Genomic DNA, 18,809 nt, shown 5'->3' on the forward strand with positions numbered 1-18,809 from the left:
CTGTAGAACTTACCCGATTCTCTTCCCAATTTGTCTGTGTCTTTCTTCCACTGCAGGGCCAGGGTTTGTAATCTTCTATGATTGACTCAGTAATCAGAACAAAGCTAATCAGGAGAGTTTTACTGACCAAGTCGACAAGCACTACAATTTCTTAATATTTAGTATTTCAAATACATGCATCAAGACAACACAGCTCTGTCCCAAATCCCAGATTACTGAAAGCATACAGCATCAGGGATGCTTAATTTTTGATCAAAATCCCTTTATACCTCACCAAAACCCTAACAAACCAAAACCCCAAAATATTTAAGAGACAAGTCCTCATGTTTAATAGTATTAATATTTGATACAAAACCGAGATTTTAATGGCATTTGGACAAGGGACAAATGGCTCAAAAGAAAGGTGTAAACTTGACTGAGTGCAGGAAGGCAAACCCTGAGCTCCTGGAAACCGCTGGAGAAGGGTGGCACATCTGTCACTTCACAGCAGGCACCACACTCTGCAACCAGCCCTTGGCATCTAAAAAAGGGCAGGTACAGAGGGCTCCTCAGCAAAGACAGGAACCACCCTCCCCCACAATTCCAACTAACATCCAGTTTTCATAACAATCCATAAAAGTAATAAAGTGACCACACAGAGAATGAGTTACGACCCATTGAGAAAACTATTGTTTATTTAGAAAAAAGGTTACACCGGTAGAATTTAGCAGATAAAAAATTCTTTTTTTTTTTTTTTTTTAAAAACGTCATTGTGAAATTTTCAGACTAAAGTTCAGCAATACAAAGCTCCTGTAGCTGTAACTGAAACTTAATTTATTTCAGTTTTGAAGAGAGCATTTCCAATCAATCTAAAAACAACATGACAAACAAAAGGTGTGACGGGACAACTGAGCACAGGTTTAGGATGGGATAGGACAGGGTTCATTCATTGTTTCTTTAAACAAGTCAACCTTATACACAATATACAAATAATCCCTAAGCATTGCATGAAAACAGTGCTCCCACTTAACTTTGTTTTTTTTAGTCACTGATATTAAAAACAGGCCAAGTAATAAATAAAAACTGAGTTTAAATGAGGTAAATCCAAAAAGGTTCAATAACTGTTTATTTGTGGTTTTCAAACATCTAAAAGAATGCAATTTCAAATTTAAAGAATTACTAAACTCAGGCAGTATTTTCGACAAACTAAAGTGGAACTATGTACACATGAAACCTCATTTGCACTATGGCAACTGTTTGTTTGCAGCACATTGTGCTAAAATATGGAATAGGTAACACTTTCAGCCAGGTACTGAAAATAAATGTGTAAGAAACTAAGCAACAAGTTAAAAATACAGTAATGTACAACTTAACAATTAAGTCCTTAGCATGGGGAAATAAAGCAGAGAACTGAATAATTTAAGGAGATGCAGATGGGTCCTCTTCATTCACAATTTTCTGTGCAATCTGTACTCTGGAAAATACATTTCTGGTCACAGCTGGATATCTTCCCATTTCAGTGTCACCTGCAACAAAGGTGTACATAATTAGAATCAGATGTTCATATGAACACTGATCTCACAACTTTGTATTTATTCCATTCACAACTCAAAGAATGAGGGGGGAAATAAAACTATTTTTATCATTCCCTAACTCTACCTTATTCCGCAGCAAGAACTACATTAATATGAGCACTGCACTGTAAGTAGTGAAACTCTGATTCAAACATACATATAGGAAACAGGTAGTCACTTGAGAAGGTATAAACTCCTTTAGAGGTGCAACCTCCTCAAAATGTTACTATCTCTAAATTAGGCAAGAAATAAATGCAGTCAATCAGACATTGTACATTATTAGGAAGAACGGTATCAAAGATTTAACAGGAGCACAGGATGAGATTCCACAACTGTGTTGCTATAAAAAGCACTTTTTCACACTTCACTATGCACACAGTGGGGTGCTGTCAGCGTTCCAGGCCAGATGTGCCAGTTTAGCCCATTGCTGGACATTAATTTCATGGTACAACTGACATTTACCTGAGCACTTGTTACTTACAGTCAGCAGAACACAGTTGTGCTTTTTTAACTATTTTAATGATAATACTCACTTTATATTGAATTGCTAGTCAAGACAAAACTTCACATTTTATTATTAAGGAAGCTGTAAGTGCTCAGTAATGAACTTCATCTACCAAGACTGCCTTTTTTCTTTTGTTCCAAAGTAGCATTTAAAAGAATAGGGAAAAAACTGGGATCGCTCCACAGTGATCAGACAATAATGGCTATGAAGGACAAAGAGTCTAGAAAATTCCAGCAAATTCTTTCCAGAGAATGCTCATAATTTTCAGTTTAGAAACTGTTCACAGAAGTATCTTTCATTACTTCAAGAAGATAAAAAGAAATAGTACTAAGAAGCAATAACATGAACTCCCCCCTTTTTATAACCAAAGAGCATGTTGTATCAGCACAAGCTTTCTTACCCAAGCCCCTTCACGTATGTGCCCTCAACTGCAGTGGCTGAATGAGCCTTGACACCAAATGGAACACAAGATCCTTTTTGAAATAAGCCCCCTTTGCTCTGAGGTCACAATCCATGAGTGAAGACTTTTCTCAGACATTCAAATTTTGTTTTTTCTTTTTTTTCCTTAAAATGTGAAATTGTACCCTGCCTTATGCATAAAGATTAATAGCAGTCTCTGACTAAAGTTGGATAGATCAGGTGAACTAATTTAAGTTCACTGGGACATTTTCCTTCCTAAATAACTGAAAACAAAACATTTCAAAACTCTTAAAATGTCTCAAAGCAGAGGAGAAAAAACTCCTACCCTCATACCCATAGAACAAATCTTAAGAGTGTCCACATAGTTGCATAGGTCTGAAAAAAAGCCCAAACCATTCAGAGCCCCATCAACTTCAAAGAACAATTGATTTTTCCAAAAGATCCAGTCTGAATAAGGGTTACTCAAAATACCCTAAAGTTTATTTTCTTTCTTTAAATAGTCCATGTTTCCATGCCAAAGTTTTCCTTTATCTCCTTCCTCCTCAGATCTGACCAGATAAAAGATTATGCAGAGACACTGAGCTAACTGTACTATGTAGCACTGTGGTTTAAAAGCTACTGGTTTTGTTTAAGTAAGAAGATACAAAACTTGAGTTTGCAACATATTAGACAATATATAGTGAAGTAACATGCAGATTATCGAGACTGATGAATATCAGAATGACAAGGATCCACCTCTGCTTTTTTATGGCAACTTTTCTTGGAAAGAGCAACGAAGATGCAACTCCACTCCAAACACTGCTGATGTGCCACATCCCCTGCCTCTACTTTTTTTCCCCCCAAAAAATCTGAGCATCTGTATAATCTCTGTGAGGATGATGGGGAAATATTTTTCCCCTAGGGGAGTAATAATGAATTGCAAATAATAGTAGTAATAATATTTTTTAAATAATAATAGTAATTAAAAAAAACCCCCAACCCGAACCCACACATACCCATAGAAACCCCCCAACGTGAAACACAATCAGACCAAAAAAAAAAAAAAAAAAATCCCCACAAAACAACCGAAAAACCCCAAAACACCACCCTGACACCCTGGGTGATGTCAGGCTGTTTTATCTGTATATCCTTTACCAGTCAACAGGGCCCACAGGAGACGTTGAATCAAACAAATTAAACCACAAACATTTTTACCTTGCCTGAAAGAATCTTCATTATCTGTGCTTGTCTGAAGATTTATGAGTAGATTCAGCGTTAAGGAAAAAGATTTATCTTTTGCTACATATAATAAAGGGAAGCTCATTTGCAGAAATTTTCTGAAATGTCAATGTTTAAAAGGATATTGTTTCTTTTCTTCTTTCCCCCCAGTACTGTCCCGTTTTTCTTTCTTCTCTGCTTTTTCTTTATCATGTCTTGATTCCTTTAAAAATATACATATGGGAAATAGCTTATTATGGTACCCATTGTACAGGATGTTTAGGAGGACCATAATATTTAATGTTATAACTGGACACAGCTAAAAATATCATCATTCAAAATGACAATGCTCAGTTTCTATGATTTCTGAGATTATTTTATCTTTCTCTTCCAGTTCTCTGCTAAGTGCCAGCCACAGGGCTGCAACTGGGAACTACTGTTTGCTGAATACAAATATAACTGCAACATCCCTGCTTTCACCAAAAGAAACTGTGCTGACACATGCACGTGGAAATCTGAATTACGGACTAGTTTATATTTAAGTTAAGCCTACTTTCATCTACTTGCTTACCAAAGTAATCTGCAAATATTTTATATTATTCAGAACCTAAAGTGTAAGTTCTGAATTTTCCTGGGTACTGCCAAAATGAACTAGTCCTCCAAACTACCCTGCTCCTGCCAGGAGTGACGGCTGAGATATTTAAAGCTACAAGATACGGGAAGTTCAAAAGCATTTTCTTACACATTCACAGCATATCTTTTTAATTTAGGCTATTAAGCAGCAATAAATTTTAGGAAAAAAATATCAGCTTGGTCTGTCAGCAACAAAAACAAATCAGCAAGAGAAGAACATCTTATTTTACCTTTTTGCTACCAGAGGAGCTCTTCTCCATCTTTTCTGCCTTGATTGAATCACCTTTCTCTTTTCCTGAAGATTTTGATTTGTTTTTATCCTTCTCTTTTTCATTTAAGCGAGGGGAATCAGAAGGACTTTCACTTTTGCTGTGTTTTGAAGAACCAGCTAAAAATAGAACAGAAAGTTGTAATTCACAACAAGTAAAAGCCTGACAAATACACGCACAAAAAGTAAAATACGTACTTGTGCCGTTTTCCTCTTTGCGTCGTTTAGTTGAATCCTGCGGTACCTCTCGGTCACTGTTTGAATGATCCTGGCACCAAATACAATTATGCAGATGTTAGCAGACTAAAACATACTCCTGAAGTAGCACCTGCTTATATTCTTATTTTGGAGAACTAGTTTTTGAATAATTAGGATGTAACTGAGGTGTTACATCTCGTGTGAAGTTTCTTGAGACTGGTCTGGAGGGTGAAGAGGTTTGAATGCCTTACTGCAAACCGACCTTTGAAAGAGTAACAGAACAAAAATGCCACCTCTGATAGAGATCACTTGTGCTCAGATGGGCTGTACAGCCAATTATTACTTCAAGGGCTTAGAACAGAAAGCTTTCCAAGCACATAAACCAACTGTCTAAACCAGTTCATTAAAAATGTCACCAACCCTTTTTCGATCTTTCCTGTCCTTTTCATCTTTCTTCTCTCTCTCTCTGGATCTTTCCCTTGACTTGTCCAAATCTTTCTTCTCCACTTCTCTCTCCTTACTCTTGGACAGTGTTGGAGTAGTGTGGTTTACGTAGTGCTGTTAAATTAAGTCAACATCACCAAGTATTAATATGTATTCCTATATGTGTAAACAAAAAGAAGTCTTATTCTAACATACCAGATCTAGCTCAAATATTAAACATAAATACTTTATTAGCAAAACAAAGAGTGATTAAAGACACGTTCAAACTCGTCACCTAAAATTTAACCTACAGCTTATTTACTCAACACTGGAAATTCAAGAATATTTTCTCTTTACTGAGACATTTATATTAAATACACACAACACTGTTCACCAGGACCAGTTGGATGCATGAACACAAATCAGACACACGGGCTACAGGAACAGGGTATGAAGGTTAATGGACTCAACACCTCTAATCATGCCTGGAATAAATGAATGGAATCACCTGCTTAAACAAGCTATAACTTATTTTTAAAGAATAATCTTTATCGACAAAGTATTTAAGACAATACTTTGAATAATGTGTCTTTAAATCTAATTTCTAACCTTCAAATGGGAAAAAACAGCTGAACATAGAATTGTTTTTTTCTGTAATGTATTCTAGATTGTTATTCCACTGTCTCTTCTAAACAATTCTGGTAAGCTCCATAAAACAGGTAATGCATGTGTTACATAAAAATGGATACAGTGCAGTAACTATATCTGTCTTTTTAAATACAATTATATAGTTAGATCTAAGAAATATTAAGAGCAAGTTTTAAATTAAAACCACTTCCCTTGGTATTTAAGCTACACCAGCACACAGATGTAAATCAGTACACTTCAATCTTCCCCCAGTTCTGTAAGTTAACAATTTTATTTGGGGGCAAAAGTATCTTTATTAAAATGTTCTCTGTGTTTCTTTTTAGAGAGACACCTTACTTAAAAGGACACCAACAAAAGAGGTAAGTGGAAGATTAGTTTAAAACAATCAAGATATCACTTGAACCAAACCAATTAGTGTTTCAAACAACTTCCAAAATTTAATTAATCCTGTCCTTCTCCAGTTTCAGTAAACATTTAACTTACCAAAACCTGATGTTAGTGAACCTGTGTTAAAAGTCACACTGACAAAACTTAGGTCTCTTTCCTTTTATTATTGCACTAGAATTTTATTATCCTACAACAGAGACTGAACTTTCAATACTTCTTTCACTAGACATTTCTTTTTGCTCTTTTCCCTCATTCCTCTTTTCTTATTCCATTTCCTACAGTGCCATTCCAAAGTAAATTTACCCCTGCTCTCTTCTTTGCTGACAATGACACGCAAATATGTTTTTTCTAAACAGCCCCATTCAGTCGTCTAGAGCCGCTTTCCACAGGAGAAAGCAAACTCATAGCTCTTCTTTCTCCTATTCCATTTCTTGTGTTCTCATGGCTGTTCACAACAGATTGCGCTGCTCCTCTACCATTCCAATGCAGGGTTTTGGAAAACTACATCCATCCTTCCCCACCTTTACCAGAAAGACATGCTTCTAGAAATGCTGCATCTGACGCCACATTAAATTTTGGGTGCTTCTGTGTGGTTTGTAACTTGGACAAATGCCAAAGAAAGAAAAACCCTAATTCAAGTCTGGCACCATTTATTTCACCTGCAGTGTAAACCAGTATTTCCATTGTCTGGCTCCAGAAACTGAGCCAAGTCAGGAATAAAAAAAGTCTGTAAGCAGACAACAGCACTAGACTTTTAACTTTCAGTGGAAGCTGAACTCATAAATCTTACAGGTTTCTGAACATCCCATCCCTTTCCCAAACAAGTACATGGAAGTAAAGAAGAACATTTAACTTGTCTTACACCATGTACAGGGAACATTGTCATGAAGTGCTTTAAGTCTGTTAGAACGGCACTGAAGAGTGAAGATTAGTTCATTAAGTGAGAAAGATTAGAAAATAGCATTTAGAAAAGGAAGGAACGGGTTGGACACCCCCCCATCCCCCAAACACTTGAAGAATAAATCCATTAAAAGGTCACACAACTGCAATACACTTCCAGCTAAGTCTACACAAACACATTATAGTTAATTCTAAAAAACAACTTTTCAAATTAACTAGAAAAATAAAGCTGTTCGCTGATAATTTAATTACAAATAGCTTCACTGCCTGCTTAATTAAATCAATGTGCTAATAAGTAAAAGAAATATTTTTATATAAAACTTTAGCTTAAGTAATGAAAACATAAGCACATTTTCAATTAACCACCTGAATCTTGACTCATATAGTAAGAAAGGGAAAAGTGAGATTTTACAGATTCCCATATACCACCCTTCATGCAGAGGTGAGCTCAAGACAAATACTATAGTTCTCTAATTAAAAAAAATTAAATATACAAGATATGATGATGACGACGATGATGATTTATAAGAGTATCTGGATTCAATCTACAGACACTGTAATTTCATCAGTGGTAAGACTAAAGGATGTTTCCCATATACACTATCCCTATAAGCACATACAGTTGGTATTGGAAAGATTCAATTAAAAAAAAAAAATCCATCAGCAAGTGTCCATTACAGAATCACAGCTATTTTGATTTAAAACATGCAAAGTGTTCTGAACACTTTGTACAAAGCTAGCTACAACTAAACCAACAGTGTAAATACAGAATAGAAAATGGAAATCCGTGACACATTTTTAAAGTAAGTGAATCCTAGGTAAACCCAAAAAGGATCCAAAAAGTCCAAATGGTCAGCATTTTCCAAGTGATAAATCTTTGTGCAGTTTAGTTACACACTGGAACTGAGTGTGTAACCAAAGACTTTAACAGCAACTTTAGAAGATTTGATCCAATTCCCATCAGTCACATCCCCTGATGTATCAGCGGGTGTGCAGTGGCTGTGACTATTACTCTACAACAGTTACAATGTGTAACAAAAAAATAGTTACAGAATCTGTCTAAAATACTATATTCCAAGTGCTTGTTAGGCCACACCAGGAACACTGTGTTCAGTTTTGGTCCCTCTATACAAAAGAGATGTGGACAGGCTGGAGATGGTCCAGAGAAGGGCCACAAAGGCTGATCCAAGACTTGGGCAGCCTGACACGAGAGGGAAGGCAGGGAGAACATGGGAAGAGGAGGCTTAGGGGAGACCTCATCACCACATCCCAGTACTTAAAGGGTGACTACCAAGAGAGATGCCCTTTTAACAAGCAGTCACACGGAAAAATAATGGGTAATGGATACAAGTTACTCATGGGAGGATTCCAACTGGACACAAGAGGGAAACGCTTCACACCAAGAACAATCAGCCATCGGAGCATCTCCTCAGGGAAGTGATGGATTCCCCAACACTGGACACGTATAAGATCTGGCTGGACGGGGTGCTGGGCCATCTTGCCTACACCATGTTTTTGCCAAGAAAGGCTGGACCAGCTGATCCTTGAGGTCCCTTCCAATCTGGGATTCTATGAACTCCTGAGAGCATTCTTTAGTATCGCTTCTCCTAAGATAATGAAGCTGAAGTGCATTTACAGGAAGTAAATACACAAAGATGATGATAATTCAGGAGGTTGTCTGTGATACTTAGAAACACAATACTATAGTACTAGAACATTAATACAGTTGTAAGGGGAAAGAGTATCAATATTCCAGGGGCATCTCAAATATTCTTTAACTAACTACTGTTTTTTAATTGATATATTCAAAACCCCTCAAACAATTCTAAGAACTATTTTAGCTATCCTACCAGCTTTTCAGTCAAATGAAAGGCTTAATCATAAGGACATTTCTGTGTATTCACCAGTTTTAGAGGGGAATAGAAGAGACACTGACATATTACATCTCTTCAAAATACTGACAGAAAGGTAAATTCAGGGGATTTTTGTTATGTTGCTTCTACATTACCAACTGTCTCTCCTGTACAGAGGATTTACACACCAGGACAAAAAAACCCCATCCCTCTATTACTATGCTAGTATTTACAGGAATGGAATTAGAATTTTCTGATGGGAGTTTGCCACAAGAGCAAAAGTTAACTTCTCTCTGCAACAAAATATGAAAATAAACTTGGCTGGTTTCTAAAAGATTCAAACCTTTGCTGAAGAGTCCTTGAGTTCGTTGAGGTTGTCCTGTAGAAAATGAACGGAGATGACACGTGAGCTGGAATAGTTTTCAGAAACCAGAGGGACTTTGGGAAGCACGGCCGTACCCTTGAAACAAAAAACAGCTACTCCTTCTGGAATAAATCTTATGTTAATACTGTACTCTAAATAAAGCTAGTAACTGAAATACTTTTTAAAAAGAAAAAAAGGAGGGGGGGGAAAAAGACAATCATTATCTATTCTCTAGACTCTGCTACTAAATAAATCCCAAAGTCTGTATAAGTCTGTATCTAATTCTTCCTAGAACAGTGAAAACACACTCTCCTGCCCAGACAAAAATATAAAGAAAAAATAGTCTTAACTCTAAATATAGCTGAACAAGAGGTGAAACAGGTTTAAAATACTTTTAAACCTGTATCTTCTCCACTTTCAGTTAAATGTGGTAGAAGTCACTCTAGAATGACCTTATGCTGCCATTTATAAAAAACTTCATCATTACGAGTAGTTATCACTGTCACCTGTTTCCTCAAAACTAGTAAAAGCTATTTGAGTTCTCCAAAATTAACTTAAATCTTTCAAGTAAATCTTACATAGAAAAATATGTACTCTGAAAAAACAGAAAAAAAAGAAGAGCTTGTTCTAAAGTTGGTAAGATGGTGAAGTTTAAAGACCCACATAATCCATCACAGTGCTCTTGATGAAGTATTAGTAACTTACAGTTTTAAATGTTCAACGTACTGCAAATTCAAAGATTCCATGAACATAGATGGTTTAGAAATAATATAAATATGGAGCAAGGAATGGCTACCCTGAGTCTTCAAGTAGGCTACGCCCATGGTTTTGTGCTGCGCTTGAGTGCTTGGGGTTTCTCTTTGCTGGGTAGGAGGCTTGGTGGCCACATCTGGTTTTATCGTAACGCAGGGCTCAACATGGTGGGAACCCATTGGAAATAAACAAACCTCGAAGGGAAGGTACAACAGAAGCTGCATGCGCACTGAATATACACAACTACAGGAGAACTGATCACCAAGGAGACTTTAAAATGGAACTCCTTTCAAGACTCCTCCTTAGAAGGCACATATCGGTATGATGCTCATCAAGAAGCCTGATGAATTCAGAGGTATCGTACATCCCGTATCATCCAGGAATCTTCAGTGCTACAGATTCTTCAAAGAAGTGCAGAAAAATATGCTCCACTCTGTTGCAAAGACTCATTTGCTTGTAGCTACCATTGCACTCCAAAAAAACTGACTGCTTAAAGCAATGAGGCACTTCTGTGTAAAAATTCTCTTGAAATTTCCAAACACTATTTTACAAAATTTGTGCTAGGTCCTTGAAGCATATTTTGGTTAATTAAAAAATATTTTTATAGAAAAAAAGACAGTCCGCCAATAAAGAAAAGGAATGCATTTTGTAATGCAACATAAAACCTCCAGTGGTTCCAGTGTATACTTGGCACAAAACTTGAAGGAAGTCGAATACTGGCATCCCAAACTTGTGAGCCTAACATGGGTGCTGCCTTCCTCAGGCTATACTAACCTTTACTGTTGAGGAATGTGACGGAGAAGAATGTGTATCAACTTTGCGGCGTTTTTGTTCTGAGGAAAGAACAGAACAATGGCATTATTAAAACACAGTTAAAAAAGGAGAATCAAATAATATCACTTTCTGAAGTACCAACATAATTAAAGCTAGATTTCTTACCACTATGTGAATTTTGTTTTCCTTAAGCTATCTAGAGTTAGCAGCATGCCTTGACCATCTTTGTGAAAGTTTGCAGCAAAGGTGTAATGTGAACAAACTGATGCAAAATTATGCTCACTCCAAACTTCAATTTTATGGAAGTCAGTGTCTTAACTCTGGAATTGCTATGAAGACCTTGAACAGGTGAACCCTATGAAAAGCATCATCGCCTGCCCTTGTGGTTTGCCTGAAGCAGCACAAATATAAAACTCAACATCAGCCTCAGATAATAATTTAAGGATTTGCTAACCCTTAATACAAGAAGGGACTGATAAAGCTTTCTGCATCCTTCTTAAGGATGCAAAGGCCTGTATCTTTTACTTTCCCTGTTTTCTTCCAATTCAAAGGTTGTCATGAAGCTCTCAAGAGTACACACAAAGTTTTTGCATTACACTTTTGCAAAACTTGCACGGCCTAAGTTATACTAATACATTTTAATAAAAGACCATTCACACAGTAAAAAATGACAGGCTTTGTGAGAACAAGCATTCACTGGAGATGTGTGAAGTTCACACATTCACATAGATTGCCTTTTGAAGTTATTCTGACCTTTAGATATTGACTGTACTGAAAAGCCAGTGCCAAAATCTTTTTTACTATGTAGGGACTCTCTCTCAACTTCTCTAGCATTTTTTGACATTCAGTGATTTTCAAGTGACACATTCTATTTTTCTAGACAAGAACAGAAACGAAATATTCAAACTTACCCCTTTCAGATTCTGATGTTTCTGATCGGGGAACAGGTGACTTCAAGGACCCAGCTACTGGCACCTTTTCTCCTCCTTTAGCATTTTCCTTGGATTTCATCTCCTTCGCTAGATCTCTTTCTCTGGATGGCTCCTTTTCTCTCTCCTTTTCTGCAGTTGACTTTGACTCAATGATGGTAACAACCGTCTTGGACTTTTCCTCTTTTGAAGCTTTTTCTTCTTTCTTCACTTTTTCCTTATCTTTGTCAGATTTTGGCGTTTTCTCCTTGATCTCTCTTGCTTTCTCATCTTTGTTTGCCCGTTCTTCCTTCGGTTTATCTTTCCCATCTTTCCCAAGTGCCTTCATCTCCGGAGTGGCAGCTGGAGTCTTGTCTTTTTTTTCTTTATCTTTTTCCTTCCCGCTTTTCTCTTTATCATCTTTCTCTTTAATAATTTTGCTGCATCAAAAATAAAAAGGCCAATTAGCATGGAAACAAAACACAGCTCTAGCTTTATCACAGGAGTTCTACTTTGGAATGTTTGATAGAATTTCCTGGAGCAGTCACTGTAAGATTTCAGATTTGCTGTTTCTTTATCAGAACAGCAACAAGCAACTGTTCTCATTTATCTTATTTAGCTAAAATGGGACACATTTAACAACATCAGATCAGTAAAACTCTGTATTTTGAAAGAAATAATGCCATTTATTAAACTTTAAGGAAATTGAAACTATTTATACAGAACCCAGAAGTAAAAATAAAAGGCAGGTCGTTTTCAAGTGTACTTCTCTGTCTTGGAAGGAAGAAAACAGAGAACATGTGAGAATAGTTTTTCTCACCTATTAGATGCACTGTTTCCATTGCTTGTTGTCACCTTCGGTGTAGCGTTGACAGTTTTATTAATAACTTTCACCACACCCTGAGACTTCTCCTTTAGCTTATCTGCTTAAAAAAAACCAGAACAGGTCTATTTCAACAAGTTACTATATATCCTGTTGGTTAAAATACAACAAGTAGCTGAGCACATTCATGTAAGGTCATGTGTAGCTAACAGCTAAAATAGGCAGCAGAACACCCTCTCCCAAAACCAAGTAAAAATAAAGAACATGCATTGATCCTATTTGGCATCACATTTACATGTTTTCTTTTTAGCTTAATGAAGCAAATTTTGAGAGAAGCCTGGAATATCAGAAGAATTCTACTGAAAAATAAACATATAATAATCATAGGTGTGTTTACCAGTCTCCTCAGTAGTGCCCTCTTCCAGTCTAACTGTATTTATTGTGAGAGACGTAGGCATCCCAGCACCACCTGGCCCATTTTGTACTGTTGCTGGTACAGCATTCCTGGCAGGTGGGTCTTTGTGGTGAAATTCATTTTCAGGTATCATGAAAGGCTTCCTACTTTTCAACTGTCCAGAATAGCTGTAAGTCGCACAGATTGTTAAATATGCACAAACATAAAGCAAAACATGGGTTGAATCTTAAATGTGGATCTAATCTAACAGTTCATCTGTTATTTATTTCACAGTTTTTCCTAACTCATACGCAGTTTCTTCCCCCTTTATTGATGAGCTCAAAAGAAAAATAAACAAACCCACTAGACATAGAAGCAGCCCTACTTCCACACTCTCTTCCTCACCATCACACACACACACCCCCACATACACCCCCTGCCAAACACACAGAACAAACTGACGACTGACTAAACTTCAGACTGCTAGGGCAACCTGAACTGCCCCTCAGGCATACGAGGATGGTTCCACATTCACCACAGGAAGATGTAACACGAAACTAAGCATTTTAGAATCATATAACACTTCCAATATCTAACCAGTCTTGCAGCAATAGCCTCTTGGCTTTCTTCCTTTTACTATCCCTCCTATCTCCTTGCTGCTATAGTATTTCTCTAAAATTAAGCTATGCTCTTGTAAGTAGAAATCTTTACTATTTTTTACTAGAGTCTTGTAAAGGAAATTAGTGATCATCCAGCATAAAATGAATGTTTTCATTCACACTGCCAGCACCAAGATGCAGGATAGCGAAATCTTCTGTGATAAGGTAAAAATCAAATGTTAGGACTGTAACAGTTCCGAGTCTTTAGATGCCTTTCATGATCCACTTTTAACCACTTTCTTAAATAAGTTGTTGTTACCCCATTGCCAATGCATATAGATCAGGTCTCTTCTCTTTCTCTTCCTGACATATCTTGTGTACTCTTCTTTCCAAGGCTTGACCCAGGTTCAGCACTTTTGGATACCATGGAAGGATTTTGGTCAGCACGATCAGGATGTTTCTGATATGTGTATATTCACCTGTTTCCAGGCAGTGCACAGAAGCCTAAAACATAAATTAAATCTAATGAAGTTGAGGGGTTTTTTTAAAGCATTCAAAAACATAAGGTTTTTGGCATTTCGATTTACCTTAGTTAATTTATAGTGCCATTTGTGTACCACGTGTCTAAAATTCTCATAATCCAATTGATCAGCCTTATTTCCACCATCAAACCCAGTTGCTCGTAATATAGTTAGGAAGCCTGGATAGTTGCCACATTCCTACATGCACATCAAAGAAGAGGAAAAAATTCTTTTTTGGGAAACAAAACTGGTAATTCTAAATTCTAAACTCTAAAGAATGAGACGCGATCACACTTCACAAGACTCACATAATTTTTTTTTAAGCTAATTTATGTTGAAATTTTAGTTGTGGGTGAGAGAAAAGATTATTCATAATTCAACTAGATTGTGCAAGGAGTATTAGGAGAGTTTCCATATGCTCCCTAAGTTATCTTTGAGGTAAGCTATGTGAAAATCAGAAATGGAAAGGGTTTTTTTAGCAAATATATTTTTTGACACCATACAAAATTACTTCTATCAAAAACACATATATAGTAAAATATAAGTCAATTCTATGATTATGCCATCAGAAAAATCCAATCACAATGTTTTTAAATCTAACAGTTTCACTAAATCCATTTTTATTGTGCTGAATTACACAAATGGTTAGTACATATTCTAATGAGCAAACTCATGTTAGTAATTTCTTATACCTTTTCATATATGACTCTGTCACTGTGCCATCTGGTCACGGTCTCCAGCATACAGCATAAAAACCTGCCATATCTACTGGCTTCATTTTCCGTGCAACTTGCAACTGTATATATAATATCAGAGAATACCTTTGAATAGAGAAAGAAAACGTTACTATGACCTTACTGAATTACAAAAACAGAAGACCTAACAAAAATTATAAATTTCTCTCATCTAAACCACCATTAAGCTGGTTTCTAAATAAAACAGAGACTGCTTATAAAATACTGTTTGTTTCTCAACTGCTGGTCCTTCACACTTAGCCCAGAATCCAAGCACTGCATACAGGTGTTGCTGACACACTGTTTGATAGTTCAAGTGTCTTCATTGACATAATTGTGTTATTTTCAAATTAATAATGATTTGAGCTAGCAGAAGTAAACATCTAGCTAATCTGATGGAGAGAAGTTTTTTTTCCTGGCCCACACAGGTCCATCAGATAGGGCTACTTGAGTAGAAATGCTCTTTTGGATACATGAAATCAGAGCAGATACAGTGAAACAAACTAGCCCACTGATTGTGGCACCATTTGCCAGGGTCAGAAGGGTCCCAAGGATGTTGCTGGTGGGGGAAGAGCATAAGAAAATTGGTTCCACTGCAGAAGAGCACACACACCAAAAATGGGAGTATTAGAGCAGGCCATGGAAATGCAGATTACTTAAAGGTTACAAAACCTGAAAGCAACTCCTATGACAGCTAATGACTTTGCTCTGAAACTCCACACTCATTAGGGTAAAACACAAACAACATTTCTTGAAAGTAAACCCCTGAAGCTTTAAGAAAACTTTGCTTCTAAGATCTGAAGTACAAAAATGAACTTCTGATTGCTACAGATTCTAGAATGAAACATAAGAAATGATCTTGTTTACCTCTTCTGGGAGGCAGGAGACACACTAGCTTGGCATGTTTGTAGTGGCAATGATGTACATACACACAAAGAGTTGTAGCTACTCACTCGGTCATAGCAGAGAAGTGTAGAGAAGTTGGGTGTTTTTTGTTGATGCACCAGTTCAACAAAGTGAGCACAGTAAACTGCATCAATTGCCGAAAAAATGCATCGAGGAAATATACACAACTGTAAAAATTTGGTGATAGTCTCATTTTTGGTAGATTCTTCAAAAAACAAAAGTTGAGAGGGGAAAAAAGAAAAGAAAAATAGAGTAAATTCATGGTTTATCATTCAACTACTCTCTTCCCAAGAAGTTCAGTATGACACATCCATACTCTGGTGTTTGTACAATTGGCCACTTTTATTTCAGACATATTTTTGGCATTGATCAGAAAAAGTGAATATAATTGCAACTGTTTAAGGGTGGGGATAGAATAGCAGGGTAGATGTAGCAAATGTTTATTTTTTATTGGCAAAAATTCTTCTTTCACACAACAGGGCTAAAAACTGGTTCTGGGAAAGCTTCAGCAAACTTCTCCACCTGCTCAAACTGTGCACACCAGCAAAGCAAACACCACCTGTTATTTCCCTAGAACACTTTCTTTCATCTTTCTAGATGAGGCTGACTTTCAGCTTGGTTTCCTTAGAAACTGATGAACATGCTGTCTCTATACAATTCATTAATAATCATTTTCCCAATTAATCAAACAGAGGAATTTAAAGAAGAACAGTCTTCAGTAAACCACCACCCCAATACATACACTTTTTGTGAAAGTTTCATTCTACCACTGAGTAAAAAAGACTGCAATGTATCAAGTTCAAGAGTTACCTGTTTCTGTTTGACCAACCCCAGTTTGGTAAACTCAACACCCAAACTGGTCCCATGGCAAGAAGGAGCATAAAAACAAGCTGAGAGGAATGTACAGCACGAAAGCAAGGTCAAAGGAAAGTACAGAACTAAAGACTGCCAAGTGGATGCCTTCAAAGGAAGAACACTCATGATCCTCTCATGAGGGCCACTGGTGGTTTTGCACAGGCCATGAGTCATAATACCCAGGGTTTACTTGCTTCAGTTCTGTGATGCTCATGGAATAAAGCTTGTTCAAGAAAGGACTATCAGCTTTTACTTAACTAAAACCTTTATGTTGACTTTAATTTTAGTATCTACCCCTCAAAGGTTATAACAAACATTTGAAAAAAAGAAAAAGAAAATCTATCAAGAGAATCACAGTTCATGGGACAATCAAGTATGTGTTGCTTCAGAAGTGTATAAACAAAGCAAGGAAACAGCCAGTCAGAACAGGTAGTCTCCAATTGCTAAAGATACCAGGCTACATACTCTGTCAAAAACTAACCTGTTCTCAAGGGTAGAACTACACTATCAAAAGTTTATAGACAGGAAGCCAGTCTTCAAAATAACCAAATATCTTTAAAAAATAATGATTTAATAAATATTTTTTAAAAATAATAAAACCTACTACTACAGTGGATGTGCTGTTCAATTTCCTCATATAGTACAATTACAGATTATTTCTTTCAATAGGCAAACTGCTGAAATAATCAGCTTGCCTCTGGATATAACGCTGGGAAAATTCCTCCAGCTGAAGCCCAAGCACAAGAACCAACAATAAGCTATTCCCAGTATCCCATAAAGTGCTACATGTTTATATACAGATCATACTGACACAAACTATTTTCTACACACTTTTGGGTGCTTCTTTAAGTAGACAGATTTACCAAGTCACCTCTAGACCAAGCTTTAATCAGGCAGTAATTTTTCAACCAGTAATTTCCTGCAGTTCATTCGCTGTCCACACCAGTACAATAAATATTTATAGGGAATAACTTCTCTTGATATAACTGTCAGTGTTTCTTCATTAAACCAGTTGGATGGATCTTACACGAGCTGGACAACAAAACTCTTTTCCACTGGATTATGCTAGGCTTCTTGGGACAGACGAACTACTACTTCCAGTTACAAACTCAAAGTTCATCCAGAGAAGAAAACTGACCAGAGAAAAACATTTCAGATTAACCATACCAGCAGAGTTCACAAGCAACATGAAACACTACAGAGGTTTTGCAGGAAAAAACCTTAGTTCTGCTTGCTGCCTATCTGCCATATGAAACACGTGCATGCTGTTTCACTGCATGGGGCTGGTTAGGCTGGCATAACACTTATCTTGTCATTGGAACAGGGTTTATGCCACCACCCAAACCATGGCATATTGCTCCTAATCCCAGGACTCAAACAAAGTAAGTTAACTCAAACCAATCATTGAGACTTTACATGCCTATTTTTTGTTCTATAGCAATTATACTAACTTAGCAGCATTCCAACTGCAGTTAGCAAGTACAAGCCAGCTTGCAATTACAAATTTCCACTGAATTGCTCAATCTCTAACTTATTTTCTAAATTAGGGCAAAATTTAAAAGGTCTTCACATTGCAAGAAACAAAAAACCCAACTAAGCCAACAATGAAAGCCAACTACTCAGCATTTGCAAAGACACATTACATTCTAACTAAAAATTTACCTTGCTAACAGACCTCTACATATAAAGAGATCAAATTTTCAAATCAACATTAAGAATATTAGTGCAAGGAAGTTCTGGAGACAGTGACAACTACAATAACATCCACAGCATTTCCCCTAGACACACTTACTTGCCAGAAGCCAGTTATCTTTCTCTAGTTTCAGTCTCTGTAGAACCCTCTGCACATGCTCCAATTGCTTCTTCTCCTCTTCAAGGAGCTTGTCCTGCAGAGCTGTGCAACGTTCTTTTTCTTTTTTCTTTTTATTTGGAGGCTATAAAATGTCAAGGTAACTCATTTAGTACTATACTAAAACTTGCTAAAGACAGAGCAATAAATTCCTCGTAATACGAAAGAATACTTGGAAAACTTTTCATTTCACTCAAAAATGCTCTGCTCTAGTAATCAACTGATTTTATGGACACTGGCTGACTATACTTAAGAGTGAACAAACATGTGTCAAGACCTTCTTTCTGGAACTGATTTTCCAGTAATTTTCACTTAGTGGAGTCACTAGTACTTTTCACATGGGA

The 18,809-nt window shown here is 36.8% G+C and overlaps 1 protein-coding gene across 3 annotated transcripts in view; it reads right to left on the reverse strand.

The window, feature by feature from the left end:
- Window positions 1-642: 642 nt before the first annotated feature.
- THOC2 (THO complex 2) overlaps window positions 643-18,809 on the reverse strand; it is a 50,578-nt gene continuing 32,411 nt past the window's right edge. Inside the window, exons 24-39 of one of the 3 annotated variants that reach the window (XM_048318500.1) lie at window positions 18,409-18,550; window positions 15,809-15,966; window positions 14,814-14,942; window positions 14,188-14,319; window positions 13,920-14,104; window positions 13,005-13,189; window positions 12,605-12,707; window positions 11,788-12,224; window positions 10,877-10,935; window positions 9,329-9,364; window positions 5,195-5,332; window positions 4,775-4,844; window positions 4,539-4,696; window positions 3,822-3,898; window positions 3,673-3,720; window positions 643-1,505 (exon numbers count right to left, since the gene is read on the reverse strand). In XM_048318500.1, the coding sequence (XP_048174457.1) occupies window positions 3,693-3,720; window positions 3,822-3,898; window positions 4,539-4,696; window positions 4,775-4,844; window positions 5,195-5,332; window positions 9,329-9,364; window positions 10,877-10,935; window positions 11,788-12,224; window positions 12,605-12,707; window positions 13,005-13,189; window positions 13,920-14,104; window positions 14,188-14,319; window positions 14,814-14,942; window positions 15,809-15,966; window positions 18,409-18,550 (2,037 nt within the window). In that variant the 3' untranslated portion in view covers window positions 643-1,505; window positions 3,673-3,692. Of the gene's footprint in view, window positions 1,506-3,672; window positions 3,721-3,821; window positions 3,899-4,538; window positions 4,697-4,774; window positions 4,845-5,194; window positions 5,333-9,328; window positions 9,446-10,876; window positions 10,936-11,787; window positions 12,225-12,604; window positions 12,711-13,004; window positions 13,190-13,919; window positions 14,105-14,187; window positions 14,320-14,813; window positions 14,943-15,808; window positions 15,967-18,408; window positions 18,551-18,809 lie in introns of all 3 variants that reach the window. The other 2 variants (XM_048318498.1, XM_048318499.1) reach the window with 2 other exon arrangements.

The sequence above is a fragment of the Corvus hawaiiensis genome, chromosome 14 (assembly GCF_020740725.1).
Source record: "Corvus hawaiiensis isolate bCorHaw1 chromosome 14, bCorHaw1.pri.cur, whole genome shotgun sequence".
Lineage (NCBI taxonomy): Eukaryota > Metazoa > Chordata > Aves > Passeriformes > Corvidae > Corvus > Corvus hawaiiensis.